At 68.9% G+C, this 13,444-nt stretch overlaps 1 protein-coding gene across 14 annotated transcripts in view; it reads right to left on the bottom strand.

Annotated features, from left to right (window-relative positions):
* The window catches only part of BRSK2 (BR serine/threonine kinase 2), a 45,235-nt gene extending 34,029 nt beyond the window's left edge, over positions 1-11,206 (bottom strand). For 4 of the 14 annotated variants that reach the window (XR_004986194.2, XR_004986195.2, XM_036427290.2 and 1 more), the window contains exon 1: positions 10,839-11,201. Coding sequence is in view for 12 of the 14 variants with exons in the window: in XM_036427290.2 (XP_036283183.1) it covers positions 10,839-10,932 (94 nt within the window). In the remaining 2 variants the exon portion in view is untranslated. Of the gene's footprint in view, positions 1-10,838 lie in introns of all 14 variants that reach the window. The other 10 variants (XM_036427277.2, XM_036427279.2, XM_045577631.1 and 7 more) reach the window with 7 other exon arrangements.
* Positions 11,207-13,444: the final 2,238 nt, after the last annotated feature.

Raw genomic sequence — 13,444 nt, 5'->3', positions numbered from 1 at the left:
AGCCCAAATGCCACCGGAGGCCACTCATCCTGAGGCCACACATGCCACCAGACGACCCTGCAGCCTGGGCCCCGCTCTGCTCTGCTCGCCCGTGACAAGGCTGGCTGCCCCCTGCCGGGCTCGGACAGGGAGTGAAGAGGCGCCTGCGCCCTGCTCCCCCCGCACTCAGCTCACCCCTTTCCGCGGCCCGAGTCTGGGGCTGCGGGCCCCTCTAGGGTAGAAGCCACGTGGCATCCAAGAGATGAGGTGCCCACGTGGGGGCAAGTACAGCCCCAGAGGTGAACCCCCGAGGCCCAGCAATGAGCCAGAGACCCCAAGGCAGAGCGTGGGGATATGGCTGCCTCCTGGACTCGTACAGCCTGCTCAGGGCCAGTCACACAGCTGCCAAAGACGGCCCTTAGCAGAGACCTGCCCCCTGCAGTCCCGCCCCTGGTCAGACCTGCCCCGTGCTCTCCTCCCCGAGGCTGCTGCAGTGGGCATGGGCGGCAGCCGGAGCCCCAGACCCGGCCTGGCCTGGCCTGGCTGCTCCTTGATCTCTCAGCCCAGATAAGGGCTGTCCCCACAGAGCTCAGCCAGCTCCCCAGAGGGGCCCCTCCCCCCAGCGCCGGGAGAGACAGGGCTGCTGATCAGGCCTGAGTCAGCACAGAAGCCAACGTGAGCCACCTGGGCCCAGCAGGCCACCTGACTTTGGTGACTCGGGACACTGTGGGCCCTGGGTGGTGGGGCGGGGAGGACTGTGAGGTCAGGCCCCGCAGCCCCTGCCGGCCCAGAGCATCTCTGGGGCCCACAGCACTGAACGTCAGGCTGGGTCCCCAGGTCCTGGCTTCAGTCTGACTCCTCGCTGGCCATCTGACCCCCCGAGCCTGGCTCTCAGCCCACGCCCCCCTCTCAGAGTCACAGGGCAGGGGCTCCCAGACGAGCATGTGCACTGCAAAGGGGGTGGCACAACACAGGGCCCTGAGGTTGGAGGTCCCAGGACTGGCTGACCCCAAAGGAAGCACCCCATAGGTGGAGGCATCAGGAGGGGTGGCGCAGACATGGGCCTGTCCCCAAGTCTGGGGGGCATCCCCCAGGGCACCCCAGCAGCCCCAGCAAGCTGAAGGCACTTATGCCCCCATGCCCACAGCCCTGGTCCATGTGCAGACTCCCCCGCTGCCCCCGGCATCTGCTGGAGGTGCCCTATCCACACCGCCCTTTGGGATCTGGGGCTTCGAGTCACCAAGCCTCATATCAGAGAGAAGCCAGCACCAAACCCTCAATGGTGTCCTCACACCCTCCCCAACAATAAACCGTCCCCCACCCCACGGCTTCAGGCCTTCAGTGGGAGATCCCCCCCACTTAGCCCAGCACTTAGCCCAGGATGGTGATCTGAGGTGGGAGGGGCGGGTGAGGTTGGCTCCCTGTGTCCAGTGCCTCAAAGCCTGGCACTCAGCTGGTGGTCCCTTGGGCCTCCCCAAGGCTGTCCAGGGACAGTCCCATCTGCATAAACACCTGCATTTCTTTCACTTGAGGCAGCAAGATCCCGTCAGGAGGGAGCCAGGGGGCCTGACCTCATGTGTGCCTGCCCCTCCCCAGAGAGCCTCCAGGGTGCAGAGCACGGGCCCAGCGGTCAAGGCCTCCTGGGTTACTCTGTGGCTCATGGCACCCACATCTCAGGCCCTGGCCCTCCCTTCACCCCAGCAGGTCAGTGGCAGCCCCCGGAGAACTGGCCACCAGCTTCTCTCCCACCTCCCTCCTCTCCTCAGCACAGAACCAAATCCACGGTGGGGGACAGGTGCGGGGACTTGCCACAGGTCTGCCCAGCTGCTGGGAGGTCTGAGCACCACTGTTCACGCAGCCTTCCTCAGGGGCGGGAGCCCCAGCCTTCAGCACAGCCGTGCTGGACAGCTCCCGGGAGAGGTGACAGGTTCTTTCCCAGCCCCGAAGGCTTCAGAGAGGAGCGCCCCAGCCTCATCCCCACAGGCCTCCCAGGAGGGAGAGGCCACCGTCTGGGGCCTGCACTGCTCTCCCCGGAGGCTGGGAGGCAGGAGGCTGCAGGCTGCCAGTGCGGATCAGAGAGGGGCACTCCTGTGCAGAGGGCAGGGGTCCCGGCTGCCTGGGCGGGCCCCAGCTCCCGCTCCGGACAGCGCCCTGGGTGTCATGCTCCAGGGACACGGCTCCGGGTTGCTGGCCCCTGGCAGCCTCACGTACATGGTGGTGGGCTTGCAGGTCAGCACAGTCCTCGCCGGAGGGCTCACCGGGAAGGCACACACGCGGTGAGGGAGGGGAGCATCGTCCCACCTGGCCAGAGCCCCGCCCGCAGGAGAGCAGACCATCCTGGGCATGAAACCCAGCATCAGACACCTCCGGCGGCCTGGACCAGGGAGGGCGGGTAAGGAAGATCAGGTGAAGCAGGCACCCTAGGGGTTAGGGGTCAGAGGTCAGGAGTGAGGAGGGGACAGGCCAGTTCTCTCCACATGGGGCCCTGGCAGCATCAGCACCCCTGGGACCCAGCAGATGCTCAGGCCACCTGACCTGTGCCTCAGGCGCCCTGGTGGGGAGCCAGGGCCCAGTCCTCCAGGGGTGGCAGGCCCCCAAACCACCAGGTAGAGTGGAAACCCACCCTCTGCGGGACTTCTGCGGGTTTGGAAATCATGTTCAAGTCTCGGGGCAACGATGACGGTGCTGCGCTTTGTAAGTTTCTCTTGGACGCAGGTTCCAAAATACTGAGTGAAACATGCCTGAGATCGGGGGGGAGGGGTGTGTGAAGTGGAACCGGCCACATGGCCTGGGGCTGGGTGGGCACACGGGACAGGGCCCTCTCTCTCTGTGTCTGGAAATACCTGCACGCAAGGACAGGAGGCGCTGTGCCCAGGACAGCCTGACTGCGGCCCCAGGAACCAGAGTCCCCAGCCCCCGGGGGGGGGGGGGGGAGGACAAGGAAGCTGCAGGCCAGATACAGTGAGAGAGGTCAGCCTGGTAGGGACACGGGCAGAGCAGGGCCACGCCCCAGGGCAGGGTGGCACCCTGTGGCAAAGGAAGAGGGAGGGGAGCCCCTCACCCACCCAGCGCCTTCGGGGTGGGGCCGCCATCTGTCTGAGGCCTTGGGACTGGGCCCCACAGCAGGCACAGCTGGCCTGGCCCGGCTTTGCCACAATCCCCGCCAGGAAATGAGCTCCACGTAAATCCCACCGCTGAGGGGATGAGCACACGCCACTGGCCTGGGTTCTCCCCCAGCCACCCTGCCCAGGTGGGGGCCATTCCAGGCCCCGGGGCGCACCTGAGGCCCGAGGGCGACGCGGGTCCCGGCTCAGCCTCACCCCCCAACACGCCTGAGCTGGTGGGGAAACGGAAGCGCGGACCATCGGCAGTGGAGTCTGGGCTCCTCACCGAACCCCTGCCTCCAGGGCTCTGCACCCAGGCTGCCCAGGGGCCCCACAGTCACACTGCTCTGTGCCTTCCGGCTGACTCCTGGGGGAACGGGGCCTGGGGGTCGGCCAGGCTGGGTCTGGGATGGGAAGGCCTATGCAGCTCCCTCCGGACTCCAGGGGCTGGCCCAGGGGCTGCAGAGGAAGAGGAAGAGGAGCCCCCTCACCCTCCGGGCCTCTCCTCTTGCACCCTGAAGAGCAGAGGCCTGCCCCTCACAGAGGCCACACTCACTCCCTGGGCTCCCTGAACTCCCACCCAGGCTTTTGCCAGACAAGCGGGGTGGGGCCAGCAGAGCCTGAGCTCCCAGCCCAGGAAGGAGGTTCAGTGGGACCTGCCCACCTGGCACCAGCCTGGGGCAGTCACCCCCAAGGAAGCTGGACACACTCGGCTGACGGCCGGTGGGCCAGTCTCAGGCAGAGGGCCCTACGCAACCCTGACCAGCCCCACCCCGCCCCACCCCGCAGCCACCTCTGGCCGGTGCCTGGAGAGAGGTCTCCTGCCCGGGAAACAGCCAGCCCGGGCCCAGCGGGCCTCCAACCAGGCTGCCCAGGCAGCGCCCGGCGTCACCCAGTCTGGCCTGTGGCCCGTGCTCCAAGCCAAAGCCGGCCGGGAGGAGAGACGTCAGGCTTCCAGACAGCCACCCCCGGCACGCAGGGTCCCTCCCACCCCAGGCCGTGGCCCAAGCCAGTGGGCTGCCCAGTGCTTCTGGGGTTACCCAGGGCCATGGGCCAAGCCGCCCCTCACAGATGCCACATTCCTTGCCGGGCTGCCCTGCTGGCCTCACAAACGCCCACGGCCCTGAGAGGAAGCGGCGGCCTGACGTGTCTCCGGGCTCCGGCCACGTCACTCAGGCCACGCAGGCCATTCAGGCTGCCTCCCACTCTGCCCTGGGGGCAGCCCTGCCCTCGGGACTCTCCCACCCAGCCTGAACCCAGAGTGGGCGACAACGGTACAGGGGCCCTGGGTGCCCCCATTACCACGCCGGCCGTGGGAGCCGTCCCTCGCCCCAGCTCACAGCCCTGAACCACAGGCCCAGAATCCTCTGTTCACCCTCGGCCAGGCCCACGGTCCACACTGGCACAAGACCCAGTCGGGGGCAGCCGGCCCTGGGTCCCTGTGCAGACGAGGACTCGGCATCCCCCTGGGGAGCACCTCTGTCCTCGAAGGCCAGCACCAGCCAGGATGCATGTCCCCAGGACACGTGCAGGGGTCTGGGTGCTCGACCCCGGAAATCCACCCGGAGGCGCTGTCGCCCCGATGAGCAGGGGGAAGCCGAGGACCGGCCGGGCCTCCAGGAATGAAACGAACCCTCGGGGGGGAAACCCGGGGAAGAAAGGGGTCCTTCTCTCGAGCCACTCCAACGGGGGTGGGGGGCTCCCAGCTGCCGGCTCAGAACACTGGCCCTTCAGAGGCTGCAGAACAAGGCCCGGGCCGCCTCGTAGGGCCCAGCCCGCACAATCCCGGCTTTGTCCCCAGCCCTGGCCCAGCCCAGCCTCCATCTTGTCCTGAGTCCGAGGCAGCTGGCCAGCCGGCATCCCGGGGACAAGGCCTCAGGCAGCTCGGCCATCCCTGGCGAGGACCAGGACTGCGGGCCCAGCTCACGGAGGCCGCCCTGGACCTGCCACCCGGTGCTGGGACCCGGCCACACGCAGGCAACAGGGGGGCTGACCAGGCCTGGCCCAGGGAGGGTCAGCAGACCTCCCACGTGCAAGAGGACTTTCCGCAGAGACCTGAGCAGCACCAGGGACCCCTCCTCCCCCTACACACACCTAAGAGCCAGGGGTCCCACCCCTCCCCCAAGACCCAGATGGGCCCTGGCAGATGCCAGCTGCTGTCGTCCTGCCGGACCCCAGGCACAATGGATGTGCCCACATGGTTCCCGGCCATCAGAGCCTCACAGGAGCTGCAGGACACCCTGCCCCACAGCTGTGGGCCCGAGGCCCCGAACCCTCAGCCTCTGAGTGCAGAGCCGGCGGGCAGTCCCCACGCTGTGCCTCAGGACCAGGACACAGAACTGCCAAGTGGCAGGAGGAGCACCTGGGGCCCAGGCTCCTCCCCTCCCCTCCCTCCCTGTGTGGCCACAAGCCCAGGAAGTGCAGCATCCCCCCTTCAAGGAGCCCCAGATGTGGGACACTGTCCACCTCAGATGGGGCAGACAGAAGCCCTGGGAGCTCCGGGTCCAGCCCACGGGGTGCACACAGGGGTCGGCCACCTCCTCTCGGTGCTGCCACCGGCTGAGGTGCTCCTCAGAGAGGCCGGCCCGGTGGCCAGTGGCCTTGAAGGCACAGGCGCTCTCCGAACCAGCACACCACGCAGCCTCGAAGGTGCCCTAACCATCAGAGGTGCACTAGCCATAGGCCCTCCCCTGTCCCTGGAGATGTGGGCAGCACAGCCAGCCTGAGCCGCCCTCAGCACCCGGCCCCTGACTGAGAGGGCCCGTTGGTCCGCTCCAAGCACATTGCTGAGTGGGACTGCCACACAGGCAGCGAGGATGCCGATGGTGCTGCGGCCTGGCCCACACCTGCCTCCTCCTCCTCCTCTCTCTCCTCCTCTCCCTGTCCTCCCCCTCCTCTTACACTGTCAGGCACAGAGGTCACCCCACAGACAAACACCGAGGGCGGCAAACAGGAGAAACAGCCAGAGAGAGGTGCGCCCGGCAGGGAGGGTGCCTGCGCTCGGGCCCAGGGCAGGGCAGGGGAGGCGCCGGGTGGGCGGCAGGAGAGCCCTCACACGCCCTCACAGGGCAGGCACGGCCCTCACACGCCCCGGGAGCCAGCCCTGGAGGCCCCGGTCCACACACGCCACTCACGCTGGGCCACAAGCCATCAGCTGCCAGCAAGGACGGCGGGACCCGGGTCCTCCAGGGGCCCAGGCCCCTGTGCCTCTGCACCAGCACCGTCCAGGTGGCTACCTGCCCAGCAGCATTCGCACCGGGAACCCCGGGGGCTGCTGGGAACAGATGGCCCTTGGTCAGAACCTGGGGCCCTGGCCGGCGTCCGCAGGCTTCATGTGAGAGCGAGGGCCCGGCCTGGCGGTGCCTGTGCGTGCGCCGTCAGAGGCAGCCGCTCTGGACCGAGCCATAGACAACTCTGCGCCCAGGGCACCCGGCAGGGCAGAGGCTGGGCATCGGCGACCTCGGAAGGCTTCTGGGTTCTGCCTGAGTCGTGCCGGGAGCCCTGGGGGCGGGGCGGGGTGGGGGGACTCCAGTGCCCGGGCTGTGCCCTCTGCCTGGCAGGCCCTTCCTGGTACACAGGCCCCTGCAGAGCCTGTCCCTACAGCCAGTGGCGAGCCGGGGAGGGGGGGGGGGGGACCTGTGACGACTCACAGATGCTCAGAGCCACCGCAGGCCAGGGCGGGCAGGGAACCGGGTCCGAGGGCTCTGCCTGCACCAGACCCTGCCTGCAGGAAGCTGCCCATCCTTCCAGGCATGAACCCCATCACCCCGAGACTGCCAGGGACAGCCCACCCAGAGCTGCCCCCTGCCCCCAGCAGAGGGTTCCTGGCAGAGAGCCTGCGCCGTGGGGGGAGGGCCGGAGCGGTGCCGTCCGCTCCGAGTCCCCGATGGGGTGCTGAGAGGCAGCGCACGGCCTTGCCCACCTCCGCCCTCTCCCCGGGAGCAGGGTCGGCACGGTTTGGGAATAGGGTCCTGCTTCCTTGGACTTTCAAACCCAGCCCGTGCAGTGAGCAGACTGTGCTCTCCTCCCGGCCCCAAGGAGCTGCTGTCCTTGACCACAGCACCGCGCCTGCGCTGGCTTCCTGGCTTATAAAGCAGCTGGACAGACTGAGGCCCGGCCTGGTGCACAGAGGAGCAGGCTCCGGCTCACACGGCACTGACCACGGTGACCCGCCCGCGGCAGTGGCCGTCAGACACCACAGGCGGTCCCCCTCGGTCAGCGTTCATGGACCCACGCATCCTGCTCTGTCCACACTCGCCCCGAACCCAAGTCCAGCCCACGCAGGAAGGCAGCTCCTTCTCTTGGCCTCAGCACCCCCATGGCTCCAGCAAGAGCCCAGCCAGACCCTGCCTCCACCCCACCCGGTACCTCCCCGTCCTCTGCTGCCTCTGCCTTCCCGCCCTGCTCCGAGCTGAGTGCCCTCCAGCTCCTGGCTGTGGTCACTCCAGGGTTGGCCAGGCTCTCACTCTCTCACCTGTCTCTCCCAAAGTCACCTGTTCCATCTACACCGGCTCCCCCAACCCCAGGACTCCCCTCCAGCCTGCCGCCACCAGCACCCCACACTGGTTCTCCAAAGGTCTCCTGAGAACCCTGGACCTGGCAGCCCAGGCCCTTCCCCGGGCCCGCCCGCCCCTGAGAGCCCAGCCAGGCGAGCGGCAGGGCGGCCCCCTCACTCCCGTCTTCTCTCTTTAGCGCCACTGACCTGAGCCCCGCGCAGCCACCTCTCACCTCTCGCCCACTAGCAGGGTTTCCCCGGGCAGGCTGCACCACTTATCGTGGACCCCAGCTCCTCCCTCCTCTCAGGGGTCTTCCACCTCCTCCCAGGAGTCCTCCTGGCTGACACCCACCCTCCGGAAGCTGAGCCCACCAGGCTTGCTACACTCTGGTTTGAGCAGGACCACGCCCTCCTCCACCTCCTGGGACTGGAGGGATGGCGGCCTCGCAGCCTAAGTGAGGTGCCCTCCTGGGTCTGGTGGTGCCTGGGGTGCCTCCCATCTCCCGCCCAGGCTGAAGAAGCCCTTTCCGGATGTGGGAGGGGCCGGGCAGAGCCCTGGCAGTGGACTCCGCCCAGCACAGCGATGCCTGCCCCATCAGGCCCTGCAGCCCATCTCGCCACCAGAAACCACAATGGCCAGCGGGGCCTCCATGGGCCGCCTGCAGAGGCCACGCCAGGCCATCGAGGACACCGTGCAAGGAGATGGGGCAGAGGGAGGTGATCCCACGACCACAGCCCAACCCCAACTTGAGTGAGAGAACCGCTGGCTGAGCCCACACCGCCTTCGCCAGACAGTATTGCCCACCACCGCCAACACACCACAGGGCGGCCTGGACCCCGCCGGCCGCAGGAGGAGCGTCCGGAGGGCACAGGGCTGCAGCTCTGCCCTCGCCCGCACTCCACACCAGGCAGCACCCCCGCCCTCGTCTGAGGCTCGGAACGGAAGGCCCCTCGCACCGCCCGACAGCTCCCTCAGGCCACGGTGCCCACTTTGCGGGACTGGGGCAAAGACAAGAGGACTGAGGTGACTCTGGCCGTGAGGCAGGAGAGCCGCCAGCCTGGGCAGAAGGCGCCCACGCTCCGTCCCCACCACGGGCTCCCGGCCAGATGTCTACCTCCGAGTGGACGGCGGGGCCTGGGACATCACGCTGGGCGTTCGGGAAGCCTCGTGGCCAGGCCGGGCCCTCGCACACGAGGAGGCCCCCCCGTCCACCGACCTCGAGGACCCTTCCACGGAAGGTTTGGGGAGACAGGCACCGATGGTCCTCCCGGGAACCCGGCCCTCCCGCCATCGAGGCCCGAGGGGACATGGGGCCTGCGGAGCCCCTGGGGGTGGCCACTCAACGAGACCCGCAAGGTCTTCCTCCAGGGGAGCGGCGGCTGGCTTTGTGGGCCCGGGGCCCCTTTCCAAACAGCACATGGTGGGGTGTTGTTGACACACACACACACACACACCCTTTGTGTTCGTTATTGTTAATTACAGGGGAGACCTCCTATAATTAACTGTGTGACAGGAGGACTCAATGGAGAGCGCGGGGACCAGGCCTACCCACAGAGCCGGCCCGCGCCCCCGGGTGTAATTCATCCCTGTCATCGCTCACGCGCTGATGTCTCCTTAGAGCGTTTTATCGGTACAATAATAAGGTTATCCCGCTGCCTCCCACCGGGGGCTGCCCAGGCCCCTCCCCTGGCACGGATTTCACCAACTACAGCTGTTCTGTCCTCCCGGGACACATGCGTAGTGTGAGCTCCGTGGAGCCCAGGTTGTCTGCCACCTCCTCCTCTTCCTCCTCGAACCCGGGCCATGCCATCCCTACTCCCAGTGTCACTGCCCTAGCTGCCAGGGACCCCTTGGTGCTTCAGCAGTTGGCACAGGGGGCTGTCTATCCCGGGTTTGGACAGGGGGCAGCCCCCGCCCCAGCCCAGATGCCTCGCGCTCTCTGCTTGCATCAGAGCCACTGCCCTCCGGAGGGAGGGCCGGACCTGGCTCACTTTCCTCCCCCACAGCACCTTCCAGCTCCATCCACCTCCGTGCCGCCCCGGGGGCTCTGGGAGGGCCTGCAGCACCTGGCTAGAGCAGATGCCCCCCCCCCCCCCCCCCCCCGCCGCCTGGCCCCCATCCTGCACCTGCACCTGCACCAGCCCTGCCTCCCCCAGGTCTAAGGGCCGTCCCAGGGCGGCAGGGAGATCACTGCCAACCGGACCTCTGTGCACCAGGAGAGGCCCATCCTGGGAGAAGAAAGAAAATGGCTGAGCCCAGCTTCCCACAAAGCGACTCTGAACATCCGCCAGATGCGGGGACCGGCCGCCTGGCTGGGACCCACGCTGATCCCTGAAAGCCAGGACCAGCCAGGAAGCCCCTTCTCCCTCCTACAGGCCCGGCCGGGGCCAGCCCCGCAGCGGCCTGGGAGGACCCGCGGCCTGATCCTCCTCGGTGAGGCCCAGGACCAGCCTTTTCCCTCCTCTGGGGAGCGCAGTGGCGCAGGCGATCCGAGCGGAAGCGGGGAGGGAGAAAGGCGCTGTCCAGCCCTTTCAGGGCCGAGCGCTCCTCCATCCCCGCCGCGGAGGGCGGTCTGGCCCGGCCGGGCCGGGGTGGCTCCGTCGCCCGCAGACCCACCGGGCGGCCTCCCCACCTGCCCGCCCCTCGGAGTCGGGGGTCGCGGCCGGGGGCGCGCGGCCGGGGCGCAGCTGCTCGGGCGGCACGCCTATTAGCGGCCGCGGCAGACGGCAGATGGGCGCCCGCCGGCCCCCTCCTCCCGCCGCACAATGGGCCCGGGCGCTGGGCGCACAATGGGGCCGCCGGGGCCGCGCACCTGCAGCCCGGGCCGAGGGGCGCTGGCCGGGCGCGTCCCCTTCCGAGCTGCGTGTCCTTGGGCCGCGCCCGGCCGCCCGCAGCCACGCGGCCTGCGGGACTCCGCGGCGGGACCGGCGTCCGGCCGCCCATTGTTCGCGGCCGCCCGCCCGCAGGAGCCGGGCCAGGCCTGCGGCACCGCACCCGGCGGCCTCCTCCCCGGCCCCGCGGGCGCCGTCAGCACGGCCTCCCCGGCTGTGGCGGGCCTGTGCGCCCCCGAGCCCCGGTCCTTCCCGGCGCCCCCGGTCCTCCCGGATGCCCCGGTGACCCGCTCCTCCCCGGTCCAGGTCCTCCCCAGCCCCGCGGCGCTGCCGGTCCCCTTCGGTGCCCCAGGTCCTTCTGACCCCGGCCCCCGGCCCCCCGCATCGCCCGGTTCTCCAGCCCCGGGCCCGGCCCTGCCCGCACGCACCTGTCTGCCCCTTGCCCAGCGTCTTCTCCAGCCGGTAGGGCCCCACATACTGCGCGTGCTGCGCCCCGCCGCCGTCCTTCCCCGTCGATGTCATCGCTCCCGGGCCTGGCGCCGGCGAGTGGGCGCCCCGGGCGGGCGGGCGGCGGCGGCGGCAGGGAGGGGCCGCGTCGGTCCGCGTCTGTCCGTCCGTCTGCCGAGCCGGGTTGGCGGTGCCCGGTGGGCCGCGCTCGCTCCGCGCCCCCGCTCTTCCCCGCGCCGCCGACCCCGCGCCCCGCTCCGCAGCGGCCCGCGGCACCGCCTCCGCCTCTGCGAGAGGACCGGGCGGGCGGGGGCACTAGGCTTCCGCCGCCGCCGCCGCCGCCGCCGCCGCCGCCGAGGCCCGCGCCCCGCGCCCTGCGCCCCGCGCCCCGCGCCCCGCGCCTCCAGCGCACGCCCGGCAGTCGGTCCGCGGCCGAGCAGACGAGCCGAGCCGAGCAGACCCGAGCGGAGCCGAGCCCTAACGAGCGGAGTCCGCTGCAGAGGCTGCGGCTGCGAGTGGCTCCCCCACCTGCCAATCAGCGGGTCTGGCCAATCAGCGGCGCCCGCGTCCGCCGCCCCCTCCTCCGCGTGCCCAGCAGCCGCGAGCGCTCGGGGGAGCTGGACGCCAGGAGGCGAGTCCCGGGCGGGCGAGGTCCGGGCGAGGTCCCGGCGCGGTGGGGCGAGCCCGAGGCGGGGCGGGGCGCGGCGGGCTCTAGCTCGCCGCCCGGCCTGCCAATCTGCTCTCAAAGCGACCCCGGGACGGTGCGGGCGGTGGGGCGGGGGCGGGGGGAGCGCGCGGAGCGGGAGCGCGCCGGGCCGCCTGGGCCGGATGAGCGTGGACCATCTGCAGCCCCTGTCTCCCCGCGCCAAGCCTGCTGGCCGCGACGAACCGGATAGGACGGACTTTCCGTCTCCCCACCCCCAGGATCGGGGGCGCGTGGCCCAGTCGTGACCTTGCGCCTCCCTGCACCCCTGGTCTTCCTGCGCTCCGTTTTCTGGGGTTTGCGACATGACCAGCACAGCGAGGTCAAAGAGCTCACCCGAAGCCACCCAGCAGTGACCACCCTGGGGAGGCAGGCAGCTCTCAGGCCTTCGTGCAGACAGACCCTTCTGTCGGGTTGGACGGTTGCGCCAGGGTGCACGGCCACCGGCCACCGACAGCCCCCAGAGAATCGTCTGCAGAGGCGGCCGGACCTGCTTCTTGTAGAAAAATCTTCCTTAAACCTTCCTGCTGCAGAGGGTGGTGAGAGAGGAGAGGTGAGGCCGGGAGCAGGGAGCCCAGAAACCCTGCTGATGTTGGGGATCCCACAGCAATGGAGCCACTGGCTTCCTGTACATGGCGTCAGCAGCCAAGTCCTGGATGCCAAGTTCCACCTGTACCTTTCCTGCTGCGGCTCCGCCTCTGCATGGCCAGCTGCCCTCACTCCCTGCTGGACAGTCCCCTGCTCCAGCCCACCGTGGGGGTGGGAGGAGGGGGCTGAAGGAACTCCAGAATCTTGACAGACACCCCCCCCCCCCCGCCCCTGGGAGGAGCATCTTTTATTTCTGCCCAGCAAGAGGAGAGCGCCCTCAGAACAGCTGTCTGCTCCTCTCTGCCCTTGCATGTCCCTGGGGCTAAGGGAGGGGGCCTCAAAGGTGTGCAAACGCTAGTCAGGGTACCGCCCTGTGTGGAGCTCACAGCACTAGAGGGACCATCTCAGACAGAGGCTTCCACGCCAGGCTTGGGAGGGGGGTGTAGTTGGAACCTTGGACTAGAGAAATTATCCAGAGCTGAGATCTGGCTGGAGGCAGACCCAGCTCGAGTCACCCAGGGAGGGCCACGGTGTGGGAAGGAGGGGCACCTGCGAGGGACATACTTCGTGGCCTCCATGTCTCCTTCTGCTGGACCAGCGCCTGCCACCGTGCCCTGGGTCTCCCCAGCCCGCAGGCCTTGTCATCTCTCTGCCCTCCGCAGCATTTGGCCTTCTTGACCATTCTCATCTGGACATCCCCAGGCTAAAGCTCTTGACTTTCAGGACTCCTACCCCACCCCCTGGGCTCCTGGGGCCTCTCTTCCTTTCCTGACCACCTCCTGGTTTTCTGTCTGTGCAGCCCTTCTTGGGAGACCTGTCTGCCTGTCTCCCCATGTCCTCCAGGCGACTGCCCACTCTCAGCCCAGCCCCGCCTCCTCCTGGCCAGCCTGCCCTCCCTCCAGGGCCTCAGGCCAGCTTCCTCCTGCACCTCTCCTTGTTGGAAAATTCCCAAACTCAACACGCATCCCCAGAAGAGTGCCTTGTCTCGTCTCCTCCATCTTCATGGGGGTCGAGAGCACAACCCGGCATGGCCGGGCTCCGTCAGTCCTGTCTGGAGCTGGTCTCGGTGCAGGGAATGTCCAGGCGGGAGGCCTGGCTGCAGGCTGACACCACCTGGCTGCTGGGGTGGGGGTCCTGACACCAAACACTTAGCAGGGGCTCCTCCGTCTGAGACTTTGAAGGCACAAGGAGGAGGAAGCAGGCACCCACGACTGGGTGTGCCCCCGGGCTTCTCCGGAGAAACCGAACCAGTAGGACGCATATAGAGAGAAGAGAGAGGCATTTATTATAAGGCAC

Source organism: Pipistrellus kuhlii, unplaced genomic scaffold (genome assembly GCF_014108245.1).
Source record: "Pipistrellus kuhlii isolate mPipKuh1 unplaced genomic scaffold, mPipKuh1.p scaffold_m20_p_9, whole genome shotgun sequence".
Classification (NCBI taxonomy): Eukaryota; Metazoa; Chordata; class Mammalia; order Chiroptera; family Vespertilionidae; genus Pipistrellus; species Pipistrellus kuhlii.
This window is presented reverse-complemented; position numbering and strand designations above follow the sequence as displayed.